Source organism: Larimichthys crocea, chromosome XVI (assembly GCF_000972845.2).
Source record: "Larimichthys crocea isolate SSNF chromosome XVI, L_crocea_2.0, whole genome shotgun sequence".
Classification (NCBI taxonomy): Eukaryota; Metazoa; Chordata; class Actinopteri; family Sciaenidae; genus Larimichthys; species Larimichthys crocea.
In genome coordinates this window covers 8,850,451-8,867,226 of record NC_040026.1, presented here as the reverse complement: position 1 = coordinate 8,867,226, position 16,776 = coordinate 8,850,451, and the positions used below count along the sequence as shown (strand labels likewise).

General features: G+C 40.7%; 1 protein-coding gene across 5 annotated transcripts in view; it reads right to left on the bottom strand.

The window, feature by feature from the left end:
- ankfn1b (ankyrin repeat and fibronectin type III domain containing 1b) overlaps positions 1-16,776 on the bottom strand; it is a 122,561-nt gene that overhangs the window by 36,301 nt on the left and 69,484 nt on the right. For 2 of the 5 annotated variants that reach the window (XM_010733081.3, XM_019268311.2), the window contains one exon: positions 11,329-11,369. In XM_010733081.3, coding sequence (XP_010731383.2) covers positions 11,329-11,369 — 41 coding nt within the window. Of the gene's footprint in view, positions 1-11,328; positions 11,370-12,763; positions 12,860-14,611; positions 14,889-16,776 lie in introns of those variants that run through there. The other 3 variants (XM_027289558.1, XM_027289559.1, XM_019268312.2) reach the window with 3 other exon arrangements.

The following is a 16,776-nucleotide window of genomic DNA, read 5'->3' as shown; positions in this document are numbered from 1 at the left end:
AACAACCCCCAGCCCTACTGCCTTTCGTTCCCACTCCTACACCCTCAACTACTGTTTCCTGACCCTACGCCAGCTTCTCCAAAGAGTTGGTTGACCTCGAAGACAAAGAGGCATATTTTCCTGTATGAATCACCCAAATGGGGTGTGGGATTTTAGTCAGATGGCAAAGCAACCCCTAATTGATGGTATTAAGTTAGGCTGGGCTTCTTTTTCTTCAAGGGCTTTTAATTAAATTAGTAGCACTGCCCTACGCTTGCCAGCTACTGCCAACCATTGATGCTGATGTCCCTTTACATAAACTGTAGATTTCTGATTTGTAAATTGACTTTGGGAGCGCTTGGTTCGGATCATCATTGGTTGTTAATAATTGCAGTGGTTTATATAGATCTAATATGTTTGGCCTGTGACCAATAGTTACATTAAGAGTTCCCTGCAAAACTTCAAACAAACTTTTGGATCAAATGCCTGACATGACACAACCGAAGGATAATGACTTCAATGCCATGAAAACACATAGGATCATGACTTCAAAGACACGGGGGCCAGTGGACATAGAAGAGGACTCAGGGAATCCCTTTGAGGGGTTTAGAGGCAAAATGGACATGTGAAGCAGGTGGGTCTCGGTGGAGGGGATCTGCTGGCAACTGGTTGACTCTTGGCTCCCTGAGAGCCTCAACGCTGGCTCCGCCCCATGCAGCTGTCCCTGATAACATCATCACAGCAGGCACACTGTGATGATGCAATCCCCTTGGAGGCCCACTCAGGATATCCCGGTCGATTATCCTCTCATCAGAATTGTATTTTCTCTTTCATTTTCCCTGGTGTTGATTACTGTTTAAGAGATCTGCCATTTGATTGATTGTTTTTCCTCGTAGAACCGAGGCTGGCAGAGGATGCATCATGTAACTTTAAATAAGAAAAATTATCTGACCTTGAAGCCATGTGATCCTAAACAAACACTCACAATTACCACCGGGAAAGTGCATACATAGGGTGCCAGGCAGTGCTTAGACACCTGCCAGGCTGCCCTGTCCTCTTAGAAGAAAAATCCTTTCGACCTACAGAGGCAATGTAGACACATATGTGTCAGTCCCTTGTCGTTTCCCATCTCACACCTCAGCCGCTTTGCTCCGCTCTCAATGAACACAGACAAAGGCTATTAAATCATTTCAGACCACATGCAGAACGGATTCAGATCACTCGCTGAGCGAAGCTGCACAGCATGTGTGCTCAATGGACAGCAGCTCTGCAGTGGAAGCTTTCTTTTCCATCTCTTTTCTATTTTACTAGGATCTGTTTTTATTCTGTTCCAGTTTGTGTCTTTTATTTATTTATAAGTGCTTAACAGTGTGGCTCGAGAGGTAGCTATGTCAGTCTCTCAGAAAAACAGTTGAGTCACCATTTCATGGACAGCCATAAAATGTTTTTTTGGTCCTGATGTGATGAAGTCTCCTGATTTTGGTGATCCACTGACTTTTCCTCTAGCGGCACCATGAGGTTGACATTTTTGTTTCTTAATAAAATGTCTCAACAGCTATTGGATGGATTGCCATGAAATTCAGTACAGATATCCATGATGCCCAGAGGACGAATCCTGACAACTTTGGTAATCTCCACTTATCCGTGAAAATATCTAAACTTGATGGATTGGCATAAAGTTTTGTACAGGAATGGTTCATGGTTCCCAAGCGTTGTGTAATAAAGACTTTGGTGATTACATGACCTTTCCTGTTGGGTTCCATGGGGTTGACGTCTGTGGTTCCAAACAGTGCGTGATTACCATGAAATCTGGTACACGCTCATGTTCCCTTGGGGATGAACTGCAAAAACTTTTAACTTTCAATATTTTGTTTATGACCAAAGACTTGCATAACTTAAAACATTCCCACCTCTGCTAACATGCATTGTAAGCATGTTAGCTGAAATTAGCATTTAAATCATCAATAACTCTACCCAAGTACAGCCTGACAGAGATATTTTAAACTGTTTTTATTATGATGTCAACTACTTGGAAAGAAACTAAACTGGATAGTATATTTTTACTGTGGTTTATTAGACATAAAAGTCCAATCTCAAGAATTTTCACAATTTATATTTTGTTTCATTTATCATAAAATCTCTTGTCCTCACTTTTATAGTCCCAGTGACTACAAGATACGATAGCTGATACATTTGTATATCCCTCCAATGTGAAGGCCCACCACTGCCTCACTGCAATGTGACTTAGATTGTGATCTTGCCAGCATTAGTAACTTTCCCCGATCCTGCAGCACAAGAGTGCTTTTGTCAACACTGAATGGCTTGTGTGGTGATACGGAGAAAATGTTGACCTACGCTCCCATACATACTTGAAGAGCACGGCACACACGTTCACACTGTCACTGCGAGGGATCGCTTTCTCGCAAACAGCTCACCTAATGTCACTTTCCCTCTCTGTTCTGTTGCCATGGCAGCAATTAACTGTTCAGAGGTATTCATGTGCAGAACAAATTTCTGCTTAAGAACTGATTGTTCTTGCTCACAATACACAAAGCTATCGACCGTGCACTTTGACCCCCTTTCATAGCCTCTGTAACCTGCTGCCATTTGAGAGCAGAGTTAAGACTGCGTGGAATTCAAACCACAGAGCCACCGCAGCTCAAAGACGTTTAACAGTGAGATGCAGGGAGAAGCTTATTTACACTGTAGACGATATGCATCATTTATTTTTTTATTTTTTTATGAATTGTAATTTTTTTTAAGTTAGCTCAAATTCTTGCTGATTTCTAAGCAATACATTTACATTTTTATATTATGATCATTTGATTCTAGATTATTATCTGACAGAGCTATATATTTTTTTTCTAAGCAATGCACAACTATTATTGTTTAGCACTATGTCCTGGATGATACATTTTATTTGCTGATTTGATCAATGAGAAAATAATACGACAAACATACTGTGCAAAACTGCTCAGATCATACAGAGGGTTTTGTGTGAGACGTGTTTATAAAGGGATCCCACTGAAACCAGCAGAACGCTATGCATTACACAATCTATGTGGTCTGTCTGAGGTTGGGCTGGCCTTAACCACAGATCTTATTTCAGATCACTAAGGCACAGACACTATAGTAAATCATAAGCAGGACAGACAAATACCTGACCCTGTTTCAGCAATTATGGGCAATGGCAGCCTACCTAAAACAACTATTTTGGAAAGGAGAGAAAACAAAGTGCTAGGATTTCTTTCATCTCTCCCTCTTGCTATGGCTTCTTCTCCCTGCCAATGGAAGTCTAATACGCCAAAAAGAATGTGGGCACCCACCCATATAACAGATACATGCAAATGAAATGGATGCAAGCACATATGCATGCTAGCGTGCACACGGACACATAAACAAACCCAGTTTAATTCAGGAACATACCCCTCAATGTGTTTCATTAGGAAAACAAAAAGGCTTTCAGTGGTCCAATCATAAAAGAACGCAGCCAAGCTATGAACATTGCTAATTAAAATCTGCTCAAAGAAAGCCTTGTTTTCCACTCACCATCTCCATCCAAACCCATGTCTGTGTGTACGTCTCTCTACATGGTGGAGAGCGCTTTTATTTCACTTGGACTGCGGTCTCACCAATAAAACGTACTGATATTTCTTCAAGCTAACAAGCTTTTCCTTCAGTTGTGATATGATTATATTATCTGAATTGCTCAAAGAGTAAATTTTAATCGTTGGTAGCAGTGGGGGTCAATAAATGAGATTCAATATCACAGCAGTCTGTTGCATAATACCTGATCCGCTCTGGAGTCTGATGAATTTGGCTTGCTTCTCATTACTATAAAGTTGTCTGAAATTAATCGGCATATATTAAACAAAGCACGGCTAAAAACAAGTCAATGCAGAGAAAATATCTTGATGAGAAGGTTGATTCTTCTGGTTCCAAGGCGAAGAGAGACATTTAACAGCCAGCTCATTGCCTTGATGAATAAATCTTTAACAATAACTGCTTCAACTTCAAGTGCTAATGATCTAATCATAATTCTACGTGCCAAAGAAAGGGATTCTGCTATCACCCTAAGCACATCTCCTCATATGCTGCCCGATAAACAGAGATATTTCCAACCTGGCTCCTTTCCCTCCTTTTGCTTAATTTGCACGTTTGAGTCACACTCATCGTTCTTCAGCTTCTTCTTCACTTTTATTACTTTGCTCTCTCTCACTTCTGTTTTCCACGGAATCGGCACATACAGTACAGAATTTGTCGGGGGGATAAAAATGAGGGAAGAATTCAACGCCTTTTTTCACTTTGGTTGCCTCCCTGTGGTGTTGGGTTTGATACCCTTCCCTATGTGTCTCCCCTCTGCGTTTGATGTGTGGCATAAGGCTGACTCAACACAGTGAGATACACCGATGATGGATCTGCAGTCAGATTAATTTTGAATTGAGCTGACAAGCGCATGGAAGCCAGCAAATTATTAGAGACCGTAGCTGGTAAGTACCGCACCGCTAAGAGGGAAGGGGCAAAGCAAGCCACAGACAGTTTTCTCTTTCCACTCGCTTTAGGTTAGGTGGAATAATAATGAATGTGATTTGGATGAAACTGATCAGGGGTAATTTAATAGCTATCACATTGGGGAGATGTGGTAACACCCAACTGAACATACAGCGGCAGACATGCTTGAGCACATAACACACCTACAGGCGGCAGACGCACACTCTATAATGTTACTTCCCGAGACGAGAAGAGGCACTGACTTCAGAAAAGACACTAACGTAATAATCATCAGGTTTCTGGTGAACTGGACTTATCGAACCTGAAAGCCTCAACACTGCTGTCAACAGTGGCCACACCAAAACACATTACCTCACATAATAATTTTGCACAGAATCTCATAATTCTCCACATAAAACTCCAGTTGGTCTCCTCGAGGACACTAATAAAACCATATTGAGCCTGGATGCTAACCCCCTGTATCGGTACAGTCAGTACGGCAGCGCTGCTGCCGGCCTGTGAGAGTTCATGGCTCGCTTGTGAATAAAGAGTGAATAAAAGAGTACATCTCTTTGCAATTTGCAGTAAATATGTTATCATTTAAGTGATCCGTGTGCCAGCCTTCGTTCTAAACCGAGGTTTTAGGGGGCTTGGTCTGACGGAGGTGGACACCCCTCTGGTATTATGTTTATGGCCTTGAAACAGCTTTAAACATAGACACACACGCACAGGGCACCCCGCTTTCCCCCATCAACCCACAATTGAGCACGGCGTCGAGATTCCAATCAGGGTTGAGCCAGCAGACTGAGGGGATTATTTATGCTGGAAGGGAGAAGGGAATCTCGAGGAGGGAGAGAGACGTGTGCGTGTTTCTTGCATTTCTATACTTGTGGGAACCAAAGATCTATCTTAAGGATTGAAAGTTAAGCGAAATCCACCAAAGTCAACATTTTTCCACTAACAATTTAAAGTAGTAATTCACAGTTAAATCTTGGGTTTACGGTTTAAGTTACTGGGATTAAGTTTAGGTTTGGGAAAGAGTTAAGTTTAAGCATTAAGCGGAGAAAGTTTGTGTTGGGCATAGGAGCAGGGAAACACACACACACACAAACAAATACCTCTTTCAGACAGAAGACATGACGTGGTTGAAACCCGCGTTGGCGGTTGTTTTGAATGAGTCAATGTGCATCATCCACCTTGGCGTCATGACCGTCCTTTTGACCGGGCTTGACACGGCTCGACTTTGGTGAGCAGGCGTTTATATTAGAGGGGAGAATCCAATTTAATGTTACTGAGGTCTGAAAACTAATGAGACAAAAATGTTTCTTTGTACTCGCAGCCTTGGACCTGAACACAGACATTACAAGGAATGTCTGGAGATTCTCCATGGCCTTTCTCAGATTAAGGGCAGGAAGGAACGATGATGCCACGGTGAATCCTCTGTGAGATTTGTGTGGAGATGTAGCCTCCAGTCTTACAACTTCATAGGTCATATCCTACAACAGAGTGTGGGCGCCTGTGATGGGAATTTAGAAATGTAGAAAATGCCGAACCTTCAGCGGACCACCAATATGCTTCTGACCGAGCAGTGCCAGTAAAAAAATGTTTAAGGTTAAGTGAAAGACAATGCTGTGGAGTGGCCCGGTGAGAAAAAACAGCAAACTTGAATTCAAAATAACCTTAAAATGGTCATCGTGGTCTAAATGCTGAGTTGGCTTGTTTGTACCAAAAGGAGTTTAATCCTGAAATCATATTTGTACAATTGTAAGCCAGTGAACTGTGAGTATCCAAAGTGTTGATATGTTTTTGGGAAAGCTGATCAAATTCTGATGTGTGGTTTCGAACTAGAGGGAGAGGTTTGGTAAAGGGTTCAACTTGTTGTGCAACATAATAGAAAGACATTTTCCCTGAGAATTCCCTCAGCTAATGTGGTTGTGAGGATGGAGTGTTTGTTACTTTGTATGTTGTTACTTTGTGTGTGTGTGTGTGTAGGTGTGTGTGTGTGCATGCTTTTGTATTTAAAGCCAGAATGGAAAAGGCTATGCACTGCTGCTGTTCAAGTACTCCAAATTAAGCTCTCTTTCTCCCTTTGGTTCTCTCTCTCTCTCTCTCACACACACACACACACACACACACACACATACACACACACATTTATGGCCAAGATGCCTTACCAAAACAATGGCTGTCTCTGCCTGCTCAGTTCTTTGGCCTGGCAGCTTGCTCTTGGGAAGTTCTCAAACAACCCAACATCGGTTCAGCCAAGCCACATCAAATAAGCACCCGCACCCGCACCACACACACACACACACACACACACACACACACACACACACACACACACACACACACACACACACACACACACAGATACAGGGATAAATGCTGCTAACACTCTTCAAATGTGTGATACACACACTCACACTGGATCAATAGTATATAACACACTTTCTGTTGTGTGAACATGTGTGCACACATACACACTAGATCAACTGTACAAATAGTCACACACACACACACACGCACAGATAGTCAGCCAGCGGCAGTCTCCTCCGGCCCGCTGAGTTAGCTCCCTCTCCTACCACCATTACCACTATTGTAAATACTCCTCAATATGTATTTACACTGGGATTTCAAAACCCTGGAAAAAAAAATGAGGTGAAAAGAAAAAAAAAAAAAAAGGCTGGAAAAATGAAAGAATGTGTTTCACGTCGGTCAGACAGCGGGAACCCTCAGTCCTTATTATCTTTCTGCTAGAATTTGCTTTGGATTGTCCCAGTGGGAGATGAGATGAGAGTAATGCGGTGGGTCTTCTCTGTGTGTGTGTGTGTGCGCACTCTTCTTTCTCCATTTGTCACTTTCTGCTCTCTTCTTTCTTCTCTCCGCATATTTCCAACTGATGCAAAGAGCAGGGCTATAAAGACATGAGGCCAAGACAACTCACTAAATTCAGTGACAGGCAGAGATATTGACAGATCATTAAACTATAATTGCTTCAGTGAACACGACTGTTTTCAATTACTATTTTTATACTGGTCTGCAAAGGACATTTTTCCTATGGTAATGCTGATTTGAAATGTGTGCATCTTTACTAGATAAGATAAGCTGCAGCTCATTGGCCTATGAGTTCTAGATATTCATACTTTTTCTCTCTCATCTCCTACCCTCTGATCTGATGCAAAAAACACTGCATTTCACTAGTCCCATTCAAGATTTTGTGTAGCGTATGCTGAACGAAATTCACAAAAACTTGTAATGTCACAAACGTTGTGCCGTGCTTCAAATGCTGTAAGGCCTTCGCTCCTGTGTCATCTGTAACCACGGCAACAAGCAGCTACTGCTGTGAGGAAAAGTCCTATAACCGTGGGGAGCGTGGCTGTAAAACAGCCGCAGGATTTGAGGCGCAGTGTCTTCAGAGGTAAATGAGTGAGAGGATTCAAGACTGTGTGACGGTTATCTCAGCGACAGAGAGATCATGAAATGTCAGGGCGATCACCTAAACTTTGAAGAGAGAAAAAACAGTTTCGCTCCACTAGAAAAGGGATTTACATGACAGCTTCTGTGAACTGTGAATGTAAATTTTTGAAAATTATAAACCTATACCTTTTTTCACGGACGCCTTTTTATATATAAATGGCAAAACTGGAAGAAAAGGGGGCACTTGATTGAGTTTTTGACATTGTATTACTTACATGTTATGCAATAGACTTTCAGAATTACTTTGAATTATTTTATAGATACATTTTTTTTTTCAATTTTTCTCATTATTATGCATCTATTTGATTTGTCTCAGCAAGACAACTTAGAGAAAAAAAAACCCTTTATATCCAACACTGTGCATAATAAGGTATTAAGGTGTCGGCAATATTTTCCACATGCCTATGAGAGGATCTCTACAGTTGTTTTGATGTAGAATATGGTTTTATTTTCTAAACAAAACTACGTCAGGCACACTGCTGAAAAACAAATATCCCTTCTTACTCACCTTAACTTATTCCATTTCACACACACACACACACACACACACACACACACACACACACACACACACACACACACACACACACACACACACACACACACACACCTACGTCAGCCCCATATGAGAACAATTACATGGCCTGCTCCCGTGAATAAATTAGTCTAATCAAGTTCTCTCTTCCCTGACATCCGCACCTAAATCCCTTACTCCATGAAAAAAACAGAGCATCCCCCAGCCTGCAAGACAACCCCTGTACCCTATCCTTCCATTATTCCTTCCTTCCTGTACTGTCTGCACCGAGCATAAGTAGGGAAGACAAGTTAAGTTTAGAAAATAAAGTTTTCTCATATAGGTGCAAGTTTTTATAAGAGATAAAGTGCATAAAATGAAACAGAAAAAGGGATAAAAAGTATTTTTGAAAATAAAAATTGCATGTATTCAAAGTAAAAAAAAACAACTAAAAATCATAATAATGGATATTTTTTGCCATGTGTTCGTGCATCTTTCCTCCCACTTTGTACAGGAATTTTCTGTGCATAGTTGATGGGCATGAAGATATCAAAATAGGTGTAATGTGAGACCTTTTAGAACACCTGGTAATAAGCCTTACAGAGGCAGTCTGAACCACTTGCAAATGATCCAGTGATTACCTGCTAAGGCACGTAAAGAGAGTTACAGTGGTCCAAGTGGGACAAAATAAAGGCATGAATGAGATTCATCACCATCTGGAGGAACGATGAGACAGAGTTTAGCAATATTCCGGGAACAACTCGAATCCTCGACACAAGAGTCAAACAATGAATGAACAAAAGATGTCCAAGACATTCCTTCACCTTGTGCGAAAGCCTGTCAGGACAGACATAAGCTCATTTTGAGGCTAAATGTTACCGACATAGCAGTGATAGAATATATTCAAAACTGCTAATCATGTTTGCAATAAAAACCAGAAAAGAAGGAAGAATATTAGCCAGAGCAGAGAGAAAATTATTGTTAATGTTCATGGTGGTGGAGGAGATAATACAGACAAGATTTTAAAGAATTCCGCCTGTATGTTGTCCCTCAGGTTAATGATCATTTTGAGATGAAAAGCATGCACATGTACGTGTATGCATACATTTACCCTCCTGTATATGTTCATTTATGCTCATTTAGATGTTCCCGCTGGGACTAATAAATGTATGGCACTGTAAAATGAACACTCGTCCCCTCATGTCCGGAAAAGACTCCTGTTACTTGACATTCCTTGATGATTCTACTGGTTCATGAAAACAGCTGCTTGTCTCCTGGCAACAGATGTCTCCCACTTTGGCACACTGAGTGCTCACTGTGCCAGCACACCTGGCACATTACACAATGGATATTACAAAAAAAAGAAAAAAAAAAGTATACATTACATCTATGATGCAGTACATGTCTGTCAGTGACTTGACCAAAGAAAGTTCAGCCTCATACAGTCAAAGATTTTTTTTTTTTTACTAAAGATCCACATAAAATGTAACTGGGGACATCACACACACACACACCCACACATCCTTGCTGTTTAGATGACCTGTTGCTATGTGCAGCTGAAAATCGTATTTGAGACTACAAAGATATACAATCAATGGTTTCAAGAGCACGCCGCCTGAGCCAAACGTTTCACTCATTGAAGCTTCAAAGTAAAACTTTCAAAGAAAGACAGCTAGCAGAACGTCCTCATTTAAGTCAATTGTTTTAAAGTAAGGCCTCCAGAAATGTCTTTGACCGGAGGAAAGAGAAGAAAAATTGTATAACCACCGCTTTGGTCATTGTAAGTATGCATTCACGTGGAGAAACTCGAGGTGCACAGACCAAGCTGGCTGCACTGCTGATAGAAAAGAACAGACAGGAGAGAGATATGTTGTGGAGATAAGTATGTCCATGGCTTTGGTTGCTGAGCAACAAAAACATACAGCTAATTTTGATTTAAGTTCCCCGCCCCACTTGTCTTTCACTATGTGCTCACTGTCGTGTGACTAATCTGCCTCACATGTTGGGTTAGTTTCTATATTTTGATCTAAGACGATTTCTATTTAAATGCTCTTGTTTGTCCTCTTATTGACCTAATATAGTACAGTAGGAAATGTTATTGCAAATAACAAAGCCAGTAGTTACTGAGTGATATATTAACAGTAGTGGTTAGCCTGTTCATATAGAGTCAGTGTGAGATTGCATTAATGGCAAATAGCAGTAATGGGCAAATTTTATGGTAGCAGATCAGAAACAGAGTGGCTTCTCGCTGAATAATGATATGATATAAAACTGAGAAAATAAATCATCTCCTGCTGTTATGTTGATTCAACAATATTCATCTTATTGTGGTGATACCAGCTAAACAAAGAGCTCAATGGTTAACAGTGCTGTCTCACAGCAGAAAGGTGCAAGGTGTGAATCACAAGCCCACACAAGATGTCATAGATGTCAAGATATCACTTGGCAGAGGCACTCTCAGTTATTACTCAGACGTACTCAGTGACTGAAAAACATAGTGTAAAAATCACACACTGGATCTTATCTTTTATCTTCTCATTTTTAAAAAAACAGATAAATCGGGTCAGTGTCTTTAGGAATTGGGTTACCTTGAAAAACAAGTTAAAATTGAGCTGCCTAATATTCTCCATTAATTCTCCATGGCATATTTAGTTATGCTAATTAGATCTGTAAACCAATTAATGTGTTTGTGTCACACAACTCAAGATTAGTAGTATTCGAAAACATTTAATATAGAACTACAACCAAAGTGAACGGTTACTAAAAGCAACAATGCTGATATGGCAATGGTGATATTACATAAATCTCTGGGAGCCATTGATCTCAACCACCTCTCGAGTGTCTCGAGTGGGAAATCAGGAACTTACTTTTTATGTTGATTCTCCTTCCGGTCAGCCGAACCCAGGCTCTGGAAATAAGTGAAAAAAAAAAACAGACATTAAAATGACCATTTCAAACGAGTATATTAAGTTTCTCTATCCTTTAGAGAGTATTCCAATACATGCTGTAAAACCATGGGGTAGGTGATATTTAGGCATATTTAGTATCTATGTACCTAGATAGCATCATATAGTTGATGGCAGTAATATATATGTATATTGCAGGCAGAAAAAGTAACAAAGTGATTAGTTCTGCAGAAATGTACAGTGTTTAATCAAAGTCAATCCAGTTAAAAAAAACAAAAAAACAATTCAATTACACAAACACAAAGTCAGAGATGCTTCGTCCCTTAATTGAGTTTGTTTTCTTACAGTCGAGGTGACCTATAGTTAATGTAAGTCCCACTAATCTGGAACCTTCACCCTCAAGGCAACACCAATCAAATGATCAATGTTGCCCTGTAAGAGCCAATTACATGGGTAATGACCTTCTCTTGAGTGAAAAATAATTACCTCGTCTACGAAAACTAGATTTACTTTATTCACAAGCTATAATCAAAATGTGGTGTGAAGAGAAAACGTAAGTGTGAGAGGAGGCAAGATGAGACAGTGTGTTTAAAAGCCATTTCCCTGATGATGAAGTCAACTCAGAATCTCCGAGTGCAATAACTATACTTCCTGCCAGCTCTACTCAACAGGGGACATTTCAATACATCCCTCCAGCAAAGCCAATTCATTAGGCACACGTGCACGGCACACACACTGACACCTATATGCAAAGGTGCAGACACACACATAGTATGCCCCTGCTGACTGCATCTTCTGGAGGTGTATAGCTCTCAGTGGTGACTCGTGCTGAGACAGCCAGAAGCGTGCACACAACACACGCAGACGCTCATTACATACACGCACACATAACTGGCCCTAAGGCTGGAGACATTTTTGGAGTGAAATTCTGTCGCTGTTTTGAATTTTCATCTTTGGCAAAGAGGCTAATTCAGGCTCAAATGAACAGACAAAGTGAATTTTAAGGTCAAGAAAATACCAAACAGTCGGCGTGCTGCTTGCACTCATCCTTGCACTGCCACGAAAACAAGGCCTAGTACTGTCAGTGTATGATTAAAAAAAGAGGTGAAGAAAAGGCATCCACCGCCTTTGAATCTCAAACTGAACATCACAAGAGTTTTTTCTAAATTGTTGCTGACGCTTTTATGTGTGCAGTGCACTGACATTTTGATCAGCGAGTGTCTCCTCTACTCTGGTGTTTTGAGTGTGTTTGTGTTTGTCTATGTGTGTGTCCTTTTATATGCAGTTATATGCAGTGCAGTGACATTTTGACCAGCGATTGACTTCTCTGTGTGTAGTCTGGATATGAGTTTCATCCTCCTGGTGGGGATAGGATAGGTCATACAGAGGGACTGACCTTTCCCCTCATAGCTCCCCCACAGTGCCCTCAGGTAGCGTCAGTCTGCCATGGGGATGGCGGGGCAGGTGGGTGTCCATCATTTGAAAGATAGGTCTGTGGGGGGTGATGGAGGACTATTTTAGAGCCACCTTTAGGGCTGAATTAATTACTGCATCAGAGCATGAATGAGGATGCTGGAGACTTAATTTCTTGAAAGGCAATTTTGTCTACATTGTCTACTTTACAGGAATACCATTACTACAGAATTACAAGAAACAGCTGTGTTGTGGTTCATTGTGATTGCCTTATTCCACTGACAAATTTCTACATTATTCAAGGTTTCAGCAGAATTACAATCTATAGATATTGATCCTGCTAAGGCATTTTTTGGCCACTTGGTGGCAGTACAAAGGGGTTGCATATTATCACATTTGAAGTACAGAATGGCGAACTTGTTAGCATACTGTGTGTAACTAAGCATAGCATGCTTAGTTACACACCCATCAGTAACACAGCTGAAACTCTACAATATGACGTTCTGTAAAGCAGAACAAAGCTGCAGAAGTTTTTCCTAACATTTTTATTCTAGAAATAAAAATTAAGCGACTGGAGAAAGTAGTTCAATGAAACTTCAATTTGATTAAGTATTTTTCGAGTTCATAGTGCACCAATCTGTGCAAGTACTATCAGAGTTTCAAGCAATTACAGTCTCTGTCCCACTCATCATTTAAACTTCATAGTTTTCAAAATCCTGATTAACAACATTGTTGAGTAAATTTATGGGAATTATCTGGGTATTCACTATGAAAAAAATGTCCTCTTTCAATCATGCAATAAAAGTATCTTCCAGCGCAACTGCACTCTTAAGGCTGATTAGGGTTTATTTTGGAGAGCCTAAAATTTGACCAGTAAAAAAAAAAAGTACCAAACAAGCATACCAAAGTGAGGACAAGTATGGACAATATCCTCTGTTTCATATATAGTATGTGAGGTTATGGAATTAAGCTTCAATTAAAATGCTGTTTCCCTGTGGACGTCATCATCCACCAATCAGCCTGCCTACCTGTGATCATTCATCAAATTGACATTAATCGAATAATGTCATCAAATGATATTTTACCCATGTGTGCACCAGCCTCTCACAAACCTGATTCACAAATGAACCCTCTCACCTCTGTCCACCGGTGCCCACAGAAAGCATCACTAATGATAATCCAAAAATAAGAGCAAATCAGGAGTGACAGCTCATGTGCAATCTCAGCAGCTCATACAAATCCTTTCCCTGTCGTTGCATATTGTATCATTTCTGTCACTACATAAATTCCCCCTGAGCCATGTTTCCATAGACGATGGTAGAAGGAGACAGCACACCTGACAACTAATGGAGCTACTTTTAACACATTAGTCATTTATCTTAATGATACTGGGGAACTGGAAACTGGGTACTGGTGCTGATACTGGGTCCACTACTGGGAAGACAAAGACCAAGTTGTGGACATATTTTCAACAGATGTGCAAACAACTCTTTAAAAACATGAGGAGTGACAATATGCTTTCAAGTCCTCCAATAATTTATCAGAGTCCAGTTTTACCCACAGACTGTACTTCCCATCTTTCTTTGCATGCATACCTTTACAGCAGTTACTAAAAGATCTTGGCATTCCACCACAGCTGTGAAATTCCACAGACAATATATGGTGTATTCTTTCCAAATGCGTCAAAAGCATAATCTGCTTAACATGGCTTTCTTCAAACACTGACTCACAAGCAAACATACACAAGCAGTAACACACACACAAACACACCATGTTACCGGCAGAATACCTTCACTCGCATCCATTCATTCCAGCACACACACATACATACCTGTCGAGTTCAACCAAGTGAACCCAGTCGGGGAAATGTAACTCCACTCACCCTGTCTTCTTTTTCTCTCTTGTTTTCAAAACCCAAAGTCCTCACTGTTCCAGTGGTGGCTGTAATTGCTGTTCACCTGTCCAACTTCAACTCTTTAGCTCCGTTTACCTCCCTCCCTATCTAACTCTCCCTGTTTTCCTCTTTTTCTGTCTAAAGCCGCTGGTCACACGAAGGTTTGTGAAGCTTGCTCCGATGGTGGCTGCTACCTCCACTGACTTGTTGTACTTTAATTGTGGTTGCTAGGCGATAAGCTTCTCCAATTCTGCACACAGTGAGAAGGGGAGGACAGGAGAGGAGGGGGGAGAAAGTGAGAGAATAGTTGACGGAGTGGGGGGGGGTTGAAGGGGTTTGGAGGAAATGCTCATTACCGACACAGTAGCCTGAAGAGAATGATCGACGGGGAGGAGGGGAAAGGTTTACAGGAGGGGATGAAGTTGTGCAGATGAGAGACATGGATGGATGGATGGATGGATGGATGGATGGATGGATGGAGATGAGCAGGTGCACTTCCTTGTTTTTACTCTGGGACCACCTTGTGCAACCAGAAAACACTTTATATGGAGCAACAGCACATTTGGAGGACTGGCCATCATTCTTTAAATTAACAAGCATTTCTGTACACGCATTTACTCAACGCCCTGTCATTTTTTCTGCTTGCACATCAAATACTTTGTTGGTACTGGTTTTCCACTCATTAAATCCAGGAAAATTGAGACTACAGCATTGTTTTCCAATTACGTTTGGAGAGACAACTTAGATCTAGAGTCAGCGGTAAATAAACAATTAGCTAATGATCTATTTGAGCACTTTGCCTCAACTCCCTGCTGCTAATTATTGTCTTTGGTATGCACAGGTATGTAAAGCTGACAAACAGCTCAAATAGCATTTTTGTGCGTATTATCATGCATGCCTCTTTACTATAAGATTTACTTTGAATGAAATCCAATGCCATTGTTGCAGACGTCAGAATGATGAAAGAAAGCTTTATATGAATTTGTGATTTTTTCTTTGGCAGGAATAGCAGCTCGTCATCAGCGTAGAGTGATTGACGATAAGTCACCTTAACAAATGTATCAACAGACAAATTTATATTAGACAATACAGATTTGGGCTGATTCCCCATACAGCTGACTCACATGGGACCTACTGACCTCTCGTATCCTCCAGACAAGCCCTTTACAGAAGATGTGGGCATGAGACACTAATAAGGCACTGCAATCCATAACCTGACAGTCATCGTCTACTGTGTGTCATTGCTGTAACTTTTTCATTATTTATTTAACCAGAGTTTCTGTAAATATTCTGTTCTAGGTTATTCACATTGAATGAGGAACTTACATGGCAGTCTGCGGTTAAACTATGTATTTTGTTTAGTATGCACTATTACAGTACAAATCTTGCATGGATGTGTCATGACATCAGTATTATTTAAAACAGATTTCATAGTTATGTTTTCTTGGGGACTGTAAATATGTTGTTAATTCAATACATTTTTAAAGTTTTAATCCATTTTATGGCAGATTTTGAAATATATTTTTTTAGGTCAGCAGTAGAACATACTGACCATGAGCAGTGGCTCACAACAGATGCTGTATATTTTCTTTTACCAAGTGTCTGTTGTCAGGAAATGACCTTGAGGTGCATCAACTATGCTTGCTGCTGTACCAATGAATTCTTGACGTACAGGCTGAGTATCAGCTTAAAAAGGACTATTAGACACATGAAAATCAGCAAGCAGAGAGTACATATGAAGAGTGTGGTTATGACCAGTAGGCAAATCATGCTTCCTCTTACAGTAACAGCCCACCCGCTACGACTTTTAGCTCTGGTGAACGTCAATATAAATTAATTTAGTCATGAAATCTATATTGTGCTTAGTGTCTGGTGACCTTTAGTGCGACTGTGGGTAACTGCTGTGGGTGAGTCTCTGAGTGTATATGTGAATGAGGGACAGTATGTGTGTGTATGGTGCTGGCATGGTGTATTATGACTCAGTGTGTGTTTTCGGTGTCTGGCTGTGGGCACATACGAATCTCTGCCACCTCATTGTCCACTGAGGGACAGAGCATAGAATAGTATAGGGAACATTAGTCATAGCCGGTGGAAAATGTCAA